This window comes from Thermobia domestica, chromosome 3 (assembly GCF_964235325.1).
Source record: "Thermobia domestica chromosome 3, izTheDome1.hap1.1, whole genome shotgun sequence".
NCBI classification, from domain to species: domain Eukaryota; kingdom Metazoa; phylum Arthropoda; class Insecta; order Zygentoma; family Lepismatidae; genus Thermobia; species Thermobia domestica.
This window is the reverse complement of record NC_137456.1, coordinates 163,314,247-163,336,396: the sequence shown is the minus strand read 5'-3', so window position 1 is coordinate 163,336,396 and position 22,150 is coordinate 163,314,247. Positions and strand designations below refer to the sequence as shown.

The 22,150-nt window shown below is 34.7% G+C and overlaps 1 protein-coding gene across 2 annotated transcripts in view; it reads right to left on the bottom strand.

Annotated features, from left to right (window-relative positions):
• Positions 1 to 17,788, bottom strand: part of LOC145680856 (uncharacterized) — an 83,438-nt gene extending 65,650 nt beyond the window's left edge. The window contains exon 1 of one of the 2 annotated variants that reach the window (XM_081751987.1): positions 17,631 to 17,788. In XM_081751987.1, coding sequence (XP_081608113.1) covers positions 17,631 to 17,664 — 34 coding nt within the window. In that variant the 5' untranslated portion in view covers positions 17,665 to 17,788. Of the gene's footprint in view, positions 1 to 16,312; positions 16,682 to 17,630 lie in introns of those variants that run through there. The other variant, XM_081751988.1, reaches the window with a different exon arrangement.
• Positions 17,789 to 22,150: the final 4,362 nt, after the last annotated feature.

Here is a 22,150-nt window from a genome sequence, read left to right as displayed (position 1 = left end):
ATCCTAACGAAGATGAGATAGGTAAAAACAAACTAACAAGTTAGGGAAAGAAAGAAAAAAAAAGATACATAACCATTAATCACAATCCACTTTAGACAAATGTTAGAAAAGTTAACAAAGTTTTTGAATCTTCTTGATTAATAGACGATGCTCAAGAAACTCCTCAAGTTCACCCTTGGCTCTGCTCATTATACATGGACTATCGAAAGTGCATAAAACGATGTACTTTTACACCCAATCATTACTCAAAATCACACAGCCTATAAATTATGCTAATGGATAATAATACATCATATTTTGTTAAATAGTTCGGAACTCAAACACCCAATAAATATAATAGTTATGAAGTGGAACATAGATTTGCTAACAAGTAAATGTATTCATCCCAAATATCTTAATGTTCATTTATAAATACTTAGCCAAAAACATCCAAAATTATCTATAGCCTTCTGCAGGCATTTCTTTTAAGAAAACTAACGTTAATTGTGGAACTACATTCCACTGATTATTTTCTTCCAAACAGCATTACTTTCGTATTTCCAGTTGTCTTGCATAAAATTTCCGTTGTACTTGAATATTCATCTTAGTGAGCACTAATCGGTATCTCATATAGTTGACTAATAATAATTTAAAAAGCATTGCTTTCCTGTCTCACTTATTTCACCTACTATATTTTACATCATTAATACCGTAATTGGTCAAAGAGAAGTGTTAACGCTGCACTAATTTGAATCTCTCTGATATTCCTCAAAAAACAAATTTTGAGATATACTATCCTTTTAATCACAGTATTTCTTTATATTTGGAACCTAGTGAATTCTGAAGAGAAAGTACATAAGCTGAAGATTGAAATTTCTTACTTTCTCAATAAGATTTTTGTAATTGTTGTAATTAGAAGCAGACGTGTCTTCGTGTTCTGCGTAATTCTCTTCAATTAGTGTTCGTAAAATGAAGTTGTGTGCTCTTTGGTCCGAGGTGAAGTGTGGATCAAGTTTTGATTGGACTTTTGGTGAAATCCGTTTTCGAATCGCTTCAGTAGTTCAGATGATTGACTGAAAATTCGCTATTTTTAATTGATGGTCGTTAATTTTCAAACAATATTACATTTCCAACAATGTAGTTGGATGTAATTTAAATTTAAATTTAAAATTTTATAATAACTATGAAAGATGATCATGATTCTTCTAACGATATCAGTAATACTTTACCTGTTATTAGTGATGCCATCAATAGAGATTGCAGGTCCATAAACGCTGATATCTCCAATGTAAGCAACGCATCAGGATCAAAATTCAGCCAAAAAAATCGAACCCAAAATGATACCGCTTTAAACAAGAGCATTGAATTTTCAAACAGGCCTAATGAGACTACATGTAAACTTTGTAACAAATTGTGTGTTAGTTTAAAAGGCCTAGCAATTCACAATAGCAGGTGCCATTATGAAATCAATAAAACCAAACCATGCTCGCTTTCACGGAAGTCACAATCATCCATTGATAATGTCGATTACCCAAGAAAGATGATCTCCAAATGCAATAAGCTTCTAGCAAGATTAAAGTCTTTTACCCCAATGTTACGCAGGGTACCTCGAGGGGCTAGAACTACAGTGGCAGACTCTCTGTGCGAGGTATTGCAACAGATAGTACATACAAACGACTCAAAAGCTTGGATGGATCTCTTCTTTTTTTCCTTACGTAACACTGTGCGTTCCTTCAAAAACTGACAAAGTGAATAATTTAACATCATGGGTTAAACAAAGAGTGCAATGTTGGTCTGATTCTCGCTGCGAAACCCTTCCTAACCACAGTAAAAAATCCTTCAAAGCTCGACGACCAGCAAATTAAACTTTTAACATCAAGAGTGTCGAGAACAAATTAGTAGACGGTGATGTCCGCAGTGCAGTACGACTTCTCATCTCAGAAGATACTATAGCTTCTCCGAATGGAACTGTATTAGAAGCATTAAAAGAGAACCATCCGGCTCACAGCCACCCTTTTGAATCTCCCGATCTCATTGAGCCCAGTATTGTAGCGTCTAGAGTATCAGCTGACGAATTTACGAAGGCACTTAAATCCTTTCCCTCCGCGTCATCAGGAGGTATGGACAGTCTCCTTCCTTCAATATTAAAGGACCTCCTACTGTCCCAAGACTGCAAAGCTAAAGACCAACTGACTAACGCCATCTGTGATTTTCTCCACCTGATTATTTCGGGTGATGTGCCCACGGAAATTAGACCTATTTTCTTTGGAGTATCACTAATAGCTTTGAGGAAGAAAAGTGGCGGCATTCATCCCATCGCAGTAGGCAATGTCTGGAGGAGATTGTCAGCCAAAATAATTTGCCATAGAATGAGAGAACCTCTTAACACATTTTCTATCCCCACACCAACTTGGAGTTTGCGTCCCACATGGAGCAGAAACAGCAATCCACGCTGCTCGTATGTACTACTCTTTTCCACACCATCAGGAGAAAGTGTTTCTGAAGATAGACTTTAGAAACGCATTTAACGAGTTGAATCGTGATTCTATGCTCATACAGGTAAAAAACAGTTTTCCGTCAATTTATCGATACATCCATCAGTGTTACTCACAACCGAGCAACTTATACTTAGGAGACGAAATAATCCTCTCTCAGCGTGGCGTACAACAAGGCGACCCTCTTGGCCCTGGTTTGTTCGCACTAACTTTACAATCCATCGTTAACAGTATCAATACGGAACTGAACATATAGTATTTGGATGACGGGACTGTAGCTGGAGAAAAGGATACAGTACTAGAGACATTAGAAATGATCCGTAGACAGGCTAAGGAGATCGGATTGCAAATGAATTTCTCCAAATGTGAGGTCAGCTTTCTCGGAGTCTGCAATGAGCAGGCTAATAACCTCTTCAAGCTGTTTGACGAAGCCGCGTCTGGGATTCAAAGAATTTCGACAGATAACGCCAGCTTACTAGGAGCAGTATTATCTAATGAGCCAAGACGAACGATATTAAAAGACAAAATTTCTAAATTAGAATTCTTCTTTACACGTCTTTCCTTGATTTCAGCACACTCTGAGTTTTACCTACTACGCGCCTCATTGTCCATGCCAAGGCTACTATACTTTCTTCGCTGTGCTCCATCTTGGCGGGATGCTGATCTTCTGGAATGCTATGACAACACCTTGAAAACCGGTCTAGAATCTATCCTGAATTGTTCACTCAACAATAACTCTTGCTTGCAGGTGTCCCTCCCTGTTAACCACAGAGGTCTCGGCATTCTTCGCGCCATGGACCTGGCTATTTCATCCTTTCTGTCTTCATTCTATGGCGCTAAGCCATTGAACGAGACCATTCTCCAACAAGATCTTAGCCTTGTAACGGATTCGGATGTCAACGACACCATTTCTAAGTGGTCATTTATTGTGGGATCAGATCCCCCTGATCTTGATAAGAGAGGATTACAATCCTCTTGAGATGATCCCATTATAAATCATCATTTTTCTTCTCTACCTCAGTCATCCGATAACCCAGAAGACAAGGCCAGACTCCTAGCTACATCATCTCCTGAAGCAGGCGCTTGGCTCCATGCTATCCCATCACCTTCTTTAGGACTGCATCTTCCCAATGACAGTTTTCGAATTGCCAGTGCACTGCGTTTGGGAGCAGATGTTTGCGAGCAAAATAGATGTCTTACCTGTAGAAGTGTCGTAAACAAGAAGGGCCTTCACGGACTCTCCTGTGCTAATAGTGCAGGCAGACATTCACGCCACTCCGGTGTGAACAGCATTATCATGAGGGCACTAATTTCAGCAGGCGTTCCTTCTATACGCGAACCGTATGGATGCAGTCGTGCAGACGGTAAGAGGCCAGATGGTACGACCCTAATACCGTGGAAGAAAGGAAAAGCACTTCTATGGGATTTTACTTGTTCCGATACCTTCGCCCCATCAAATTTACATTCTTCTTCAGCATAAGCTGGCAACGTGGTTGCTCGCCGTGAAAGAGAAAAACGCAAAAAGTACAGCAATTTACTTGACAAATATCATTTTGTCACTATAGCTATCGAATCAAGTGGTTCCTGGGGTCCCGAAGGTCTTAACTTTATAAAAGAAGTCAGACACCGCATTTATTTATCGTAAGGAGACGCTAGAGAACCTCTTTTCTACTGCAACGCATCAGTATGGCAGTACAATGAGGGAACGTTGCATCAGTTTTGGGAACGCTACCATCTGGTAAGGAACTGGAGGAGATCTTTTTTCTGTAATCATCTCGGCGAAAATTTGAAAGTGCTGTTGTTTTAAAGTTTCTCGACAATTGTTAATCATTTTAAATTAACCTATATATGTTTTTCTTATAATTATGTTCATTTGCTTATTTTTTTATATATCGCAATAATTATTCCGCAGGTGTTGTCAATTTCCATTATTGTTCTCATAGTCTATGTTTCTACACATATATTGTTAAATTGTCTTGCATTGTTAAATTTGTCTACATGCTTGTTGAGTTCCTTTTTCTAGTATAAACAATTTTCTAATCTCTTGAATTCTAATCAAACATTGAAAAAATATATATTTGTACTCTTATGAATTTTTAAAAATAATGTTTCAAAGTCAGCTGTCATTAATACAAATAAACGAAGAAATAAAGATTATTTCTTTTCATTTCTAAGTTTGACAAACCATCTTTCCGACATCTTTGAAACACACTGGTGGAAAGTATCGATGTAATTAGTGAACCTTTGCCAAACGTATGTCTGCTGGAAACTCATTATGTTATAGAGTAACAGTATCCATCTAGCATAATATTACACTTTATCGCATCCATAATTGAATATCCTGTAACGAAACCCAATACGTTGCACACCTTTGTGTACACCACTGCGGTGAACGATATGTCTTCTACCCCTCCGTATACAGGAATGAACAGACGAAATCTAGAAAACACTTCCTACCCATGTACAGGGAAATCAGCCGAAACCTTTTATTTTATTTATTTCTTTTTTTTAACAATCAGAAGACTTCACTACTGTTGCCCCACGAAAGAAAAAAAAGTAAATTACTAGATTAATGAAAGGACACAATCGATTTTTCAAAGAAACTCCTCTGTACGTGCGAATTCAATGATACACAAAGAGTGAAAATGTGTATGATTGGACGGGGACTCGAACCCAGGATACCAATGCGTTATCGACTACGCTACCTAGACTTGTTTACAATTGAATTCGCACCTACAGAGGATTTAATGTGTTACAAAAATCAGTTGCTTCGTCCTTTCGTTAATATAATGATAATACAACCGTCACAAGTATTCTGAATATGGACATTGGATTGTTCAAGCACAATAGGAGGTTGTGCTACAAGCCATGTGGTCTGACAGTGAGTGTAAGAACACCGACTAGAAGAGTGAAAGAGTGTATGGCTATTCTGGGAGTGGACTGGGTAGTATAGTGGTTCACATATTGGCAGAGTACGCCGAAGATTCTGGGTTCGAGTTCTGGTCCAGTCATGCACTTTTTCACTTTGTGTCAGAATAAATTACACTCAAGAAAAATGACATGCTACATCTCACAATTGCTAATGGTATAGTTTACTTATTTACTAAATATCATAAGAACCAGGGTTGGCAAAAACCATGGTTTTTATTTAAAAAAACAAAAAAAAAACTTTTTTTTTGGTTTAAACCAGGTTTTCATGGTTTAAATAATTTGCTCTATATATTCATATCATATATGGACAGAAATAAGTTTGTTTCGCCTTGATGTTATTATGCAAAAACCGGGTTATGGTGAAAGGGGTCACATAAGCTTAAAGCGGAACCCAAACCGCTTCTCGAGTTACATCCGAGAGAAATTGTCCTCCATTTGAACTCGGAACCAGGACTAATTGGCCACAAATGCGATACGTCTGCCGACTCACGAAGGAATCCTGATAAAAAGATACGTTGTACTGATCTTTACATGCTTCTTAATATAACTGTCAAGAGTCATTTCAGAAGGAGAAAAAGATAAACAGTTGCACAAGTGAAACCATTACACAGAATTATATATGAACAATTTCAAAGTACTACGGAGTACAGAAGAACTAATTTAGTTCAAGTTAGTTAACAACGACTTTTATTGGTCCAAATTAAAGAAATACACCGACTTAATCTGCATATCAATAAGAAAAATGAAGAAAGATACGAATTATTTGAGTCCACTTTGGCTCAGACTCATTTATACATAAATAGATACTTATTTCACTAAATGCCTCTCGTGGGGTCTGTATGACCCCCCCACACACACACACACAAAAAAGTACGGCATTTTCGATGTATTTTACCAATAGTAAACATTGAAACGAAACAATATTTAGAATTTTTCTTCGATTGCAATTACATGACAATAATAAGTACAAAAAATCACAAAATAAACATTTATAAACTTATAAAAAAAAGTTGTTTTTGTAGTATAATTTTTTTGAGTAATGAATGGAGAATTTAGGTCTGAATATAATACGAATAATATACGGGAGTGAAACGTGATAATCCACAAATGTGTTCATCAAGATTTTACAAACACTTACACTTTTACAAACATTTTTTTGTTTTTTGGTTTAAACTAGTTGGTTTTTTTGAAAAAACCGCCGGTTTAAACCAGCCAACCCTGATAAGAACAAAATTAAAAATTGAAATTATACTAACGGAAGCCCCAAATGTAAATTAACTACGTTTCAGGGAGTCCTTGTCATCTTCATGCATGGATTTTTTAAAAACACTATGCTCCTTGTAAAACAGAATATTCAGATAAGTTTTCTCTAATGTAGAGACAATTTAAAAGTTCCCTGAATAACTGCTATAAAAATTCCTTATCGAAAACCATTCCTTCCCCTCTACGTTTTTCGAAAACATGTCAAGAGGCCACCACAGTCGAGGGTTGCGACGAAAATTACGAGAAATAATTCCGACTTTTTTTGAAATTTTTCCTGACATGTAATTAGCCATACAGACTTCCCCATAATGATGAAAAACAAGACGAAGAAAACATGACAAAAACAATACATAAGTAATAGATTTTTCTAATTAGTTAGAAAAATGAATAATATACAAACAAACACAAAGTATCTCATTATGAAATTACAAAACACAAAGTAGAAATTCCTCCACAAAGTACGAAATTGGACTTCTTCCCTGAAACTTAAATCTGTAACGTTAGTCACAGACACTCACCGAAACAGGATGGACGTATATACATAAAACTAGTTGAGGTATATTAATAACACCTTTAAAAAGATTTAAAATATCTAATTCATTTTACTTCTCTAATCGCTTTATTTCCTCATCAATATTGCGCATTTCTTCCATCATTTTAGCCTTCTTTGCTTCAAGCTTGTTCTGAATGATCTTTATTTTCCTGTCTTAGGCTTTTCTTTTCCCCTTCCTGTCGTCGTTGACTTGTTCTGCAAAATGAGTAATCGGCATTTTATGCATAAGGAATCCTAGATTTCCTTATAGATAGTTTCTCAAGGTCATCCTAAGCAGCTACTGAATCATACACAAGTTTTAGCGCTAATAAAGGTTGTTCTTTTAAAATATTAGTTACACATTGTGTATTGATTGAAAATCCTCTTTCTAGATATAAATTTTCATGAGAGAAAATCAAGACCATCTTAACATGCTTGTTTTGTTTTACTCTGAAGTACCCAAATCCTTTAGCTAAAAGTATTCTAAACACCGACCAGTTCTAGAACACTGACTCATAACTGTTTTACAATTTGGACTCGGAAAAAAAAAAAAAAAAAAAAAAAAAAAAAAAAAAAAAAAGCCTTACAACTCTGCCCTATTGCCATCTAACCAATTATTGTCAACTAATCTATTAAAAACAACTTCATGCAAGTCACTCCATCAGAACCTGTAGAAACAGATCCAAACATGAAAGAACTTAAAAGTGTACATACTAGCCCTTAAAGGTGACTTCTCCAGAAGTTTACGAACAAATTTCTGTAGGTACTTTCTGCAATTTCAGCGAAAATCCAAAACGTCCAAATCCGGTATTGGTTGACATTTCTTCACAGCAGTAGGTATAACAAAATCAGTTTTTCAAAGAAAGAAGATTTTTCTTCATCCTCCACATCAATATGTATATATAACTTGAAGCACTAAAAACTTCTGGTCCTACAAATTTATTTTGCAACACATTTTTTGTACGTCCGATAAATGTTGTAAGGAAATGGACTGAGGGAGAGTTAGTCTGAAATTCAATAAGGAAGGGTTCTGTACTTCTGAAGCAAATGCTTTAAGAAATGTAAGTTTAGTAATTTATCTTCTTCCAACAAACTGACACGATCTGATAGCTTGAAGAACTCAGAATCTTCTTATCCTTCCTGACACGTTGAATATACAATAGAATATATGGAATGGATGAATTTTAATGGCTCGCTAAAGAACACTACTAATTTTAAGCCAACACAGAATAAAATTTCAGTGGAAATTTTCTGAACCTTTACAGGAATATACTCGGCATGGCGTGCTGGAGCATACAAGTTCTTGATATCTGATTTGAAGATATGCAGAAATGTAAAGTTTACATTAGGGCCATCCACTTGCATCTGAATAATCTTTTTTATGTTCAAGGGTGTAAGTGTCTTTTTGGAAGCGACTAAAAGGTAGAAGCTGTAGAATTTCCTAAAAACGCCCATGTTAAATAACGCGTGCACACTTGTCCCTTTTACGGTACTCCAAAATCGCACACTTATGTCTCCTTCAACAACTGAATTAGTTCACTTCTAAAGATAACTAAAGTATATGCTATTTTGCTACATTGAAGTCGCATTTTGCCAGCCAGCATTCTCGCTGCCTGTAAACATAACATCTTGATATCTTAACATTTCCAACAGCAGTCCGCACTGGTCTATGTCATCACAGTTTAAATACATCATAATAACTCTGCTTATATAATGATATCCTGTAAACTACTTTGTTTCGTCCCCGAACTCGTACCCACTTGCATCGTAGAATCCACATTTGAGCACGCAACATCACCAGAAACCTTCAAGTTCTGTACAGATGAGGTACAAAGAGAATGATACTCCACAGTCAGAAGGTACTGGGTTGCTTTGATGACTCACAAAGACATAACTGTTCCTATATTGAAATGGACGTGACTATCTGAATATCCATTTTACATTTCATATGACTTGCTACTGGTTGCCGTGCATGTTATTCAGCAAAAAGCCGCTCCCGCAAATCTTGCAGCGAGCAAAAGATTTATTATCTAGTACTTCCCAAATCCATGATAAATATTATTTAACAACTAGAAAGGATTGAACGTTGTCTTGGAATATTTGGAAACTGACATGTTTGGTAACTGCATAGATATTAGATACCCGAACACTGAACACCACAAGTACAACACCTCTTCACTTTCGATCCTGCCTCTGCAACTTGAACAATCACGTTTGATCCCAGTTCGCGGCAAGTGAGTTTTGTGGTAGACAAACACCGTGTGCACGGGTTCTCCCGTTTCCTCTTCCTTTCTTCATTCTACCATTTCATTCATTTCTCATCATCACCGTTTTCTTTACCCTAGCCGCCATTTCCGTGGGACGTAAAAATAAAAAGATTTTATTTATTGAACAACCATTCTAAACCAGCAGAAAGCTGTTACGTGCCCTCCGTCCCTCCGCGTCTCGCCCGTCTTCTATACAACAACATGATGTCGTACATAAAAGCCAGTTGTTGACTGCACTAAATTGCTATTTATTCATTTGGAATTTCTTGCAATAATGCATTTATTACTTTGCATGAGCTATTAGGTTCGCAGATTCGTTATTTCTGAAAGTATATTTTCAAGCAACAAATAATGTCGCGAAAGTAAAGTATATTTCCACATTAGAAAGTGGGTAAAGAACAGCTTATTCCTAAAAATATAAAATCATGACCCGGAACACCATTTACACGAGTAAAAGAAGTCAATTACTGCAAATCGTTGTTTCATAATTCTCGAAGGAGTCTTACAGTTACTGACAGACGAAAACTAATTGGTTAACGTTTATACTTTGTTCCTGTTAATGATGTATAAAAAAAATAACTAAAAATTTAAAAAGTGAATAGGAGGTGAAACGGATGAGCCCCAAGAAAAACCCGCCCATTCGGTGTCTATTTACTACAAAGCCCATTTATAGCACCTATCGTCTGAACGCAGCAACCGTCTACGCCACCAAATTTATGTTTAAGTTAGTACTAATATGCACAATATTTTAAACCCGCAATCTGAAATACGATAGATCGTACAACTACAGAACATAATTTTTGTTACAGGTCGTTAGTGAACAACAAAGATAAGTTTCTAAGTTTGAAGTTGCCAATTAAGAAACAAGCACTCAACCACATCTAAGATCTTAAAATTTTCATTTCAAATGTTTTTAAAATCTCATTCTTAGCGAATTGAAACTCCCTAACTTTTAGCAAAATTCCCTTACTTTTCCCAGTTTGTTGCCAGCTTGAGTGATAATGAACATTGTTTATCAACATTTCTCAAATTGTGTTGTTTTAACCAAATCGCTTACCAAGCCGTAAATCAATTTCTCCTGACAAGTTAGTTTTACAATGCTAGCATATTCAAGTCGCCATTCACTTTTGATTAGCCTTTTAACTCCGTGCTTTATTTTCCTTTAGTGCAAATTACTTAAATTTTGAAAACCAATCTTCACACACAATGTAATGTGATGTAATAATAAATGCCTGTAAAACGTATTTTACATTTATCTCTGCACACTTCTGCAAAGTTTCTAAACAGATCCCCATGGTCAAATGGTGGCCCGCGAATAAAACGAAAAAGGAGGGATTGTTCCTCTTTTAACTCTATGCGTGAACAGGAAAATTAGAACTAGCCATGATAATATACCTAAAATCGAGACTAACTGTGTAGAAATTTTCTTTAACATCTTTGGTTGCAAGCCCATTCTGCACGGTAAGCCCCGGGCCAATTTTTAGAAAAAATGCAGATTTTATATAGTTACTTAGAAGTACTCAAAAATCAGCCTCTAACTGTTGATTTACGGTGTTATTTTATTTCTTATTATTTTACACTCCTAAATGTTCTACATACATGAAGCAAGCAAAGATACGCAAAATAGAACAAAGATTTTAAAAATATATTCCTTGGTTTTACGTACATTTCGTGAACCATGGCCTGAGACGGTATTTTTGTTTTTAATACTTAGTCTGCAATCGATGTAAATTGACCATCATTAGTCTAAATTATTTTGAAAATTAACTCGAAAAAGTCTGACTTCCAAAAGTAAACTACACGTTGTGTAAGATTGCTAATGCTTTATGCAACATTTCCTGGTAAGGTGGAACTGATCGTGGCTAAGATAAACAACTTTCACTCTACATTCATTCTCCTCGCCCTTCCTGTATTTCAAGTTAGCTACTCAAATTCTCAAATTGAGAAAGTATAGAAAATACTGGAACCGAACCCAAGCCCAGTCATGCTACCTGTTGAATATACGGATGCACTGATTTTAAAAACACGAAGAGAGAGAGAGAGAGAGAGAGAGAGAGAGAGAAAACTTATTTTCGTTTGTGGTTCTAGAATTAAAAGAACTCCAATCAAGGAATAAGGGTAGAGTCTAAGTTACGTTCCTTATATTTCATTCTTAGCCACAAACCGCTTACAAATGCTATCATTTCTGTTTCAGGCTTTTGCTATGCATGCTACACAAGACTTCAAAAAAACTTTTAAACGGCCTCGAAGGCACAGAGGTATGTGCAGTATACATCTTTGATTCCTTATTAATGTCTCTCCTTCCCTTATATTTCCCCTGGATCCCTCCCCTATTCTTGCATTTGAAACCCTAGAACCAGAACTATTTGACAATAATTGGTTCAAGTTGGCCATTTCATACCATACCGTACATCTTGTCTTATTTCGAAAATAACCTACATTAAAATAAATAAATAAATAAATAAATAATTGAAAGACTGCAACATAGTTAAGCCAATTGATTCGAAACAACTGATTTATCTGGAACAGAATGGAATGGGGAAAGATGAGAAGCGCCGTACAATTATTTCATATCATAACAGATAAGTCTAACTTTGCCACACTAAATATTTACTTATTACATTCGTGATGCCTTTTTAAACTGAAATATAAAATATTTGTGCTTTGCATTAAACAGATCTATTTCAATGATTTGACTTATTATTAACAGACAGAAGAACTAAGCGTATATATTAGCAGGGTTGGCTGGTTTAAACCAGCTGTTTAAAAAACTGGTTTAAACCAAAAAAACGAAAAATGTTCGTAAAAGTGTAAGTGTAGGTAAATTTTTTATAAACACACATTTGTGGGTTATCACGTTTCACTCCCGTATATTATTAGTATTATATTTAGACCTAAATTCCCCATTCGTAACTCAGAGATTATACTACAAAAGCAACTAACTTTTTTTTATGTAAGTTTATGAATGTTTCATTTGTGATTTTTTTATAGTATGTTATTATTGATATGCAATTGCAATCAAAGAAAAATTCTAGTGCAACATTATTTCGTTTTAATAATGTTTACTGTTGACAAAATACATCGAAATGCCGTAATTGGGGGGGAGGGTCATACAAACAGAGGCATTTATTGAAATCAAAAGTATCTTTGGTATCTATGTATAAATAGGTCAGAGCTAAAGTGGACCCAAATAATTCATATCTTTATTCATTTTTCTTATTGATATGCAAATTAAGTCGTTGTATTTGTTTAACTTGGGACTAATAAAAGTCGTAGTGAACTAACTTGGACTAAATTAGTTCTTCTGTACTCTGCAGTATTTTAAAATTGTCCATATGTAATTCTGTATAATGGTTTCAGTTGTGCAACTGATTATCTTTTTACCCTTCTGAAATGATTCTTGACAATTATATTAAAAAGTATGTAAACATCAGTACAACGTATTTTTCATCAGGAGTCCTTCGTGAGTCGGCAGACGTATCGCATTTGTGGCCAATCAGTCCCGGTTTCGAGTTCAAATAGAGGACAATTTCTCTCGGATGTAAGCCGAGAAGCGGTTTGGGTTCCGCTTTAAGCTTATGTGACCCCTTCCAGCATAACCTGGTTGTTGTATAATAATACCAAGGGAAAACAAATTTATTTCTGTCCATATGTGATGTAAATACATAGAGCAAATTATTTAAACAAAAAAAAAAAAAAAAAAAAAAAAAAAAAAACTGGTTTAAACAAAAAAAACTGTTTTTTTTTTTTGTTTTTTCAATAAAAACCATGTTTTTTGCCAACCCTGTATATTAGTAGTCTATCAGGAGCTGCAATAGAAAATTTGAAGAACAAACTTAACAAAACTCAGATTAGGGTAGATTTGGTTTGCTTAAAAACGAAAATTAAAAAATAAAAGGGGGGTGGGCGTTAGCCTACGCACACAAGGATAGGGTGTCTTTGTGTAAAATAAATCTTTAGCATTTATTTCGTTAAGCCCCGGTAAGTTTCCAAAAGTTAAGATTAGTTTAGGTTTGGTTTCGTTCCCTTACTCAGTACATAGTTTCAATTAGGCGCGGTGGGGGTTATCGGAAATTAACCCAAATCTTTTATAGTATCCCTATCAATGTAAAGAACTCTGTACTATCCTATTTTAGGTGTCCATAGATTTGTAAAATCAACAGTAAGAAATATGAAATGTTATTTCAAAACAAAAATATAAAAACATATGAGGAAGTTACCTTTGACATCTCTAATAATGTTAGGAAACGTAATCTAAATTGTATGCTTTTAAGCACATGATATTCCATAAGGAATTCATGATGAACTGATTGCGTATGTCAATGCAGTGTGTTAAGGCAAAGCCAAAGCTCTCCAACACGTAAGGCATCTAGTAGCATGAGCAATGCAGTATGTTTCCATTATCTTCGCTTACGCTTATACCCACCGTCACTGATGTGCCTGTTCTCTTGGATGGGGTTAACTGTTGTATCACCGGACAAATTTTACAAAATTTACCAAAAGAACTGACGAATTTATTTTGGTTTGTGAGGAACAGTGAGTAAAAGTCAGATGAGGGGAATAAGTGAAGTTAAGAAAATAGTTGTTTTTGATGTTGCAAGCGGCACTATACGTGAGGGCGGAAAAAACTATTTGGCGGAGAGGTACACTTACTATGATATACGGGAAAGGAAAAGGTATGTAAATGACAAGATTGTCACTTATATTGTGTTTCAGTTTTATCGAGTTGTACAAGAATAACGAGTATCAGTTGTTGAAATTGTGTGGATGGTAGAGTTTACTAAACAGGCGAACAGTTTGTCGTTAGTGTACAAACGAATTGAAAGTACATAAAAGAATAGGAACATCTAACCGAACTTACTATAATGTAACCTAATTTAGTACATTTTGGTACGTTTTTGGATGGCAATTAGTATCTCCCTCAAAGCTGTGCAACACATCCTCGTTTATAAGTATACCCAGCGCCGCTGACGCGCCTGCTCCCTATGGACACCCCTTCCCTTCCAGCCACTAGGGCCCCCTGCTGCGCTTCTCAGGGTTTGAAAAAAACATGGTGTTTTTGAAAAAATCTAACCCATCTGGGCTCATATGGGCTTTTTCGAAATATTTCAATGTCTTTGGGGTAAAAGTGTTAAAATGTGATTTATATTTCAAGATTGTCACTGTCACAACTTACAACAATTTTCTATTCACTGCTGTTTTGAAAAAATAGCCGCCATTTTGAAATTTTACATTGGATCGCCCAGAAAAGCTTTATAGCAAATTCTGAATGTCTCGTTGCTTCTAGCCTCAATATTTCAACTTAAAAATCCGAAAATTGCACCCTGTAAAGTGGACACCCGATATTTAGAAAAATGGCTGCAATTTTGAAATTTTATGTTGGTATACCGCCAAAATCTATACAGGAAATTTAAAGTGCCTCGTATCTGTATCCTGAAAATTTAAACGTAAAAGACCGAAAGTTGTATCCTGTAGAGTAGTACACGCAGACCAACGAACAAATGTAGATTTGACGTTCGCCAAATATGAATACCAAATATATTAATTTAAAACAAACATATAATTCATATTTAAAAAAATAAACATATCAAAATGTCTTACATGAAATAAATATTTTCTAGCGTAAAATAAATGGTTTTTATTGTGAAGTCCACTTCCGATGTTTTGTATGTTTTATTACGGGAATTTCGCGAGCACTTGTTGCAAGACGGTTCTTTCCCAAAAAAATAATTTAAAACAATTAACAAAGATATAATTCATATTTTATAAAGTAAAAGTTTTAAAATGTCTTAAATTAAAATAAATATATTCCAGCGTAAAATAAATAGTCTTATTGTTGAAGAATTCATTTCCGATGCTTTCTGAGTTCATCTGCGGGAATTTCCGGAGCACATGTTTCATGAGGGGGTTTTCCCGAAAATGCAGCTTTCTTTACTGGACACTGATGTCCAAAATGATTGTCGCATATCTATAACTGTCCTCTTGTAAGAATATAATTTAATAATGATTTTGCAGGATACTTTTAATACTGTTAAGTACTATGTGTATAATCGGGAAATGTATATTTATGGTAAATTTCATAGGAAAAGAATTATGAATACGAAAATTAGAATAAGTAAAAAACAAAATGTTGCTAAAGGGACAAGAAAGTTTTATTTTTGTTTTATTGTTCTTTTTACTGCTTTTTCGACATGAAATTTGCCATACATCTCTTTGCCGATTAAACACATACCAACATTGTAAAAACTACCGGGCGAATTAGTTATCAAATTATATTCCTACAACAACATTTTATAGACATGCAACAATAATTTTGAACATGAGTGTACTTCGAAACTTCCACTTGTACGGAAATTTGATTTCAGCACTTTAAATAGGAAGAGTTACGTAGTCTTCGGAATTCTGAGCATTAAGCTTCTTAAATTTGACCAGAATTTTTACCCTATTGCCGGTACTGATTCTACAGAACGCTTATTTGAAGAATAGCAACAAATGATTGAACTAAACTATTGTTGGAAAATCAAATTTTGCAGAAGAATACTTGTGTTATCATCGAAGATAAGAAATAATACTAATAATTTTACTAATGTATTTACATATTTACTGCTAGTAACGGTGCCTATGGTCTTAAATCCTTGAAACGTATGAAGGATAACGTCCCTCGGCGTCGCCGGGTCGGCGAACACACTATTCACGGAAATATTTTCTAAAATACAAAATTGCATGCTTTACTTCAAATAGGCTATAAGCCTAACACAATACATTAATTTGTTGTATAATTATCTCTTTGCTTTTTTTTTGAACATTCAGAACTTTATAAAGGTCTTATGTTGAATGTTATATACCTTAACACAAAATTCGCCCACAGGAGGTCCAAAATCTGATAAAAATCACTTGTAATATGATCACCTTAATTGTACCAATATCCTAACAAAAAAAAAAAACTCAAAAACTCAGGTGGATTTTGAAGTGGGTTTTTTCAGGTGCGTACAACCCTGGCGGTCCTGACTGACTCGCTTAAATAGCATTCATGCTTGTTCGTTTTACGCACTAGTTTTTGTTATACGTTCACACTGTATTTCGAACAATAATTACTAAATAATATTCCTCTTTCTTTTTCGATTTTCGTATGCTCTGGCGATATTTCAATAATGCCCTCGGATGCACCCCTGCGAGGGCGCAAGAGTTTCGTCATGCCCTTACGTGGCTTAGATATGATTCTTGCTTTTCAATGACCATCTAACACAAGGTTGGTTCGTTTGTTTTTCAGTCCTCTTTTTTTACGGCCTTTCTCACCTAATATATGAGTGTAAGGGCACATATAATTACAAAAGAAAATATCATACGCATCGTTGAATGGCATTTTCAGGCAATGTTTTTATAAAACGTAACATTCCGCCACACAATCACTTGTGGAACTAATGCCACAACTATAATATATCTAAGTATATTATGCACGTGAAAATGCCATACACCCCTAAACATATTATGCGGAGTGCTATAAATTTACATTCTTATCAGTTCTCTTGACCAAGCACAATTACTCCTTAGCGCTATTTTTTAGTTCTTGTTATTCACACGAATATATTATACATATACGCACAAGGGACTACAGAAGTTACCAAATAAGTTAATTGTATAAATATGCACTACCACTTTATAAGTCCGTAACGAATCATACGAGTCTTCGGTTTACAATCCAAGGATACTGTCTTCGAAATAATTTATCATATATTTATTCATTATTCTTCTTCATTTCACGACATACTCAATTGGTACAATGTAAAAATATTTAAGAAAAAATATTACACAGATTTGGATAGTACACTGCTAAAATATCAATGATATTAAACCGTATATCAAAAATACAAATCAAAATTGAATCACTGCACTGCAAATCACGGTCACTGAACTATTAGCCTTGAAGTCTTGAGCAATATCAATGAAATATGAGTCTAGAGACCTCAATACATTACCTTTACCCTCGAAAATGATTTTGTAACTAGGATTTATTTCTGTTCTATTATTTAAAAAATAAAGGAAATTATTATCAACACTACTACTGAAATCACTGTCAAGTACAGTACTTAAGTTTTCATGCAAACATATATTTTTTTCACAAAATTAAAGATCTTCATTTTCTATTAGTTATCACAGACTTACCATTTCTGTTCAAGTCGTTGCTCGACATATACATACAAGTTCGTAATTAATACAAAATAATTAACTTTGATGCCCTTCCATTATTTTGAATTCAACCCGCTCACCGAATTCATTTCGTATACGTATACGCCCACGAAATTTGGCGCCAGTCAAAAGCGTATAATCTCTGAACAAGAGAGCATCATATAGCGTAATTTAAAAATAATAACATTTAAAAATAATTTTATTTTAATATTACAGTTTATCATTATTTCAAAACAATTTAATCTAGAATACAAGAAATTTATTCAATTATTTTTATATTTAATTTAACACTACGAACAATAATGTTTAAAGCGTAAATAATATTGAGTAATAAATTTCTCATAGATACTGTAAACATATCTATCAGTTTCATTGGTTGAAGTTGTCTGGGAATCGTAGAGTCCGCTGGGAATGATGGGAGCAAAGTTTTTCTTCCAATTTAAAGATTGATGCATAGCTGTCAGAAATATTGGCATAAACTTGCATACATACAGGCCCGTAGTCACGGGGGGGGGGCTAGGGCGGGCTCAGTCCCCCTCCTAAATTTTTTGCAGGCCCCCTAACTAAAATCATAGTTCGAATTAACGGGAAATGCCGGGGAAATTCCCCTTCGGTAAAAATTTATGTTCGGCTCGTATCGCAGAAGTAACATAAATTTTCGCCTTCTACATTTACAGCAAGAATACATAAGCATCCCCCTCTTGTTCGAAAATTTAATTCGAACACTGACTGAAATGTTGGAAGAAATGTTATTTCCAAATGTACTTTAGAGTGCTAAATTAAAATTTACTTTTATTATCCTCATTTAAAGTATTGGCCTATTTATGCGCTACGCTTCTTTGAGTTGCTATTATTTCTTTGAATGTGAGATTTTTTTTAATGTTTCATGTGTAAACGACCCTCGCTGCAGGAGAAAAATAATTTATGGTTATTCTATAGGCAAACATGTATTTGTTCACAAACAACATACTTTTATCTTAATCTGCGGACGAAGAGTTTACTTCTTCCTTTTTTTTTTTTTTAATAATAATTTGCAACTGAAAACATCCTTTTGCTGTGAGTCATTGGCTTTCGGTGAATATGCGAGAGACTGAAAAGACAGCATCCCTCAACAGGGGGTCGCAACTGCTTCGCTCTAATAATCACACAGGTGTATGGGTTTGTTTTGTGTATATTGGACATGGAGAGAGAGAGGGGTGGGGGATTTTGACTACGTTTTATGTCACGTGATAACGGAGTAAGAAAAGTTTCCTTTTCTGAATTGTATTTACTCTTGTTGTGTTGTGAGTTGAACATGGTTGTAATTGAAAGTTGGTCGATGCTGGTTTCTGAAGATGCACCGAAGTTCACTTGAAGAATGAGAATTGTAGTGTAGCAGCAACTTGAATATTTGTTAAATAACTTAGAATAATATATCTTTAAACTAAAGATAAGTTCGATTCACTTAATCTTTATCGGGGGTGAATAATTAGATACTTATACTAAAATAATTTAATAATTGTTGCCAATTTTTGGTGCCAGAATCAAATGTTCAAGCAGATCATTAGACGTAAGCCTAATCATGCAAAGTTACTATTTTGTAAATGAATACCTTGCAATCTTCTGGTATGTAAACAAAAAATGCAGCGGACTAAACGGAGGTAGTAGTTGCACTTATAGGAAAAACAGAATTTTCAATAAAAATTGAACCTTATTGGATGATAATATGTATAATGCTTTATAAATTTGAAATTTCACCTTTGACTTAAAACAGGGTGCGTTGGGGAGTTTAGCGTCCCTCTTCAGCAGGGAGGCTATAAAGAAACGGGACCTATAGCTTAAAGTAGCATCCAAATCACTATCGGTTTGAATCCGAGGACTCCCAGTACGATTTGTACCCGAAACCAGACGCGCCGAAGGCGAGCGCTGTACCCATGAGGCTACGGGGTAGCCCACAATAGTAACAATTTGTTAATGTAGTTTCATTTTGAAGAAGAGATATCTTCAATAGAAATAAGTAAATAGCTGTTTAAATAATTAGTTCTTAACTTAAACATTTTAGTACCTACGAAAGCAACTGATCTCGAATTCTTATTTGTACAATGTAAAGAAGAATTTCATGTATACTTTGATATGAATTGTACTATACAAAGAAAATTTAATGAACTGTTACTTCTCTTATCAATTTCGTTTCGAGAAAGAAGGTAACTGCGCTAGAACAGGGAACTTTTTTGGAGTTATTTCTTATTTGAATGCTCGAGTACCAGATCATAACAGATTATTTTTACTTAAACATGACTTTAGTAGCAATCATCCTAAATGATTGTTGATAGTATGTTCCAAAGAGTCTAGAGCAGTGGTTCTCAAACTGGAGTCCGCGGACCCTAGGGGTCCGCGTGACCTGGCTACGGGGTCCACGTCTAAATATTGAAATGTGTTGTGATAAAATGGAACTCAAAGCTGTTATGCAAAAAGTATTTTTTCAGTTACTAAAAAAGAAAGCAATTAGAAATTATACGTTTGTAAATTTGAATATTTTCTTTACCTGCCCTGAAGCCGGTCAACCGTTATATAGCACTAATTCAAGTGAGAGGAATTCCTTCTTTGTTAGGGCATTTTTTCAAAAGGAGTTGTACATTAACTGCACCGTGCCGATCTTGTTTTGTGGAGTTACAACAAGGACATCACCAGAAACCTCGATCTGGACACAATTGTTTTAAGATTGGCAGCATCCAAAACAAGGAGACTTATACTGTGATTGTGTTGTTAGTGATTGTTCAAATGTTCAACTTGTTTCTACTATAGTGTTCCAACATGAGGAGTGTATGTATGCGTGTTGTGTTTGTGTTTCTTAATCTTATGAAATTTATAAATTTGTAGATAGCAAAAACCCATAAACATATCATTATTTCTTTCGAATATCACCATAAAAAAAAGATCAAAAAATGTTTAGAAGTACAAGTGTAAAATAAAGCGCGTGATATTTAAAGAAATATAAAGTTTCATATCTAAGGAGATGTAAATAATAATACAGGTAAAATGTTAATTTCATTTTTCCAATATGCATATATTTGTTTAGGCCACATGCATTTCAAAATATTGATTTAAGATTCTGAGACCCTTCTCTGTAGAATCTCTTTGAAGATAGTACTAAATCTCATTACTCTCTATAAGTTTTCAAGTTTCACAAATATTTTTTCAGTCATCAAAAATTAAAAAACGTATTTCCTGTACTAATTCTTTGAAAATTTTAATGATTGGTTCGTTCGGCCAACTATTTTTTTAAACATTTTTTTTTTATTTCCTTGAAGATGAGAAAACGGAAGAAATATTTTGTTGCCATAACAAATAAAATAAAAAGGAGACACATAGTGTTCTAGCTTTCAGGTACAGTTGAACTAACGCTATAGGGGAAAATTTTAATAATAATCCCTTCACGCTGTAATTTTAGTTTTAAGAGCATAAGAAATTATTCATCATCATATATATTGTATAATGTCTGTGTCTCTCTCTGTGTGTGCCCACCCTACTTTACATTTAGCCCCCCATAAATTTGGAGGCTGGCTACGGGCCTGCATACATATAACTACAGAGTGATATAATTTTAGAGTGTGTAAGCCCATTTGAATAATGTTTGCTACAACTTAAAAAAAAACAAAAAAAAAAAAAACATATACACAAATTAAATTATAGAAATAGGTAGAGATAGGGATACAAAATATCGCATTCGCATTCCTCTCCCATTTCCGCATCTTCATCCACATGCGACAATATCTAGCTTAAGTTCTATATCAATTATAATTTCAAAAATAGTTAATAATATAACAATTGTAAATATTTCTCTTATAGTTTTGTAAATACTAAAATTTGACATGAATTAATTAAATTGAAGCTAAACATTACGAGGGAGAAGGAGTGAGCCACAGCGGCCGGAATATTGGTGTTCAATTTAACATGGGATCTCAACCATTTTTTAGGGAAATCATGGTTTCATTTCGTTCTTTCGCAAAAATGGCTCAATAGCTCACTCAACATGATGCATCTCATTTTAAAGGTACAATTTGAACTCTGTGTGCGATACAGATAATTACAGATAATTATAATCCAAATTCCCATAAGAAAATGATCAAAATTAGAGGGAAAAGTCTTCTGTTTTTTTACAGTAAGGAAAAGAGCTAAAAACTTCGGACTTTTTTGAGAATGGAGTACTATCTTCGTATTTGTGCGCTACTGTACTATTTTTTCGCTGTTTCCAAATACATCCATTACACAATCGATGAGAAATTACATCCTTCATCATTGAATCTACAGAAATCAGATTTTTTCGTGTTCACGTACTTGGCTGTCTAACTGCTAGATGGCACTATAGTCTTTCCTCATCCCACTTTGCTTCTCAGCGGGAGTCAGTCCTTTTGAAAACCTACTTTGAACTTCTTAACAGAGGCGGGAGGAAGGAAATCATTGTGAAGAACGGGAACTTCAAGCACGAGGAATGGCAAAATTTATGACCTCTTTAG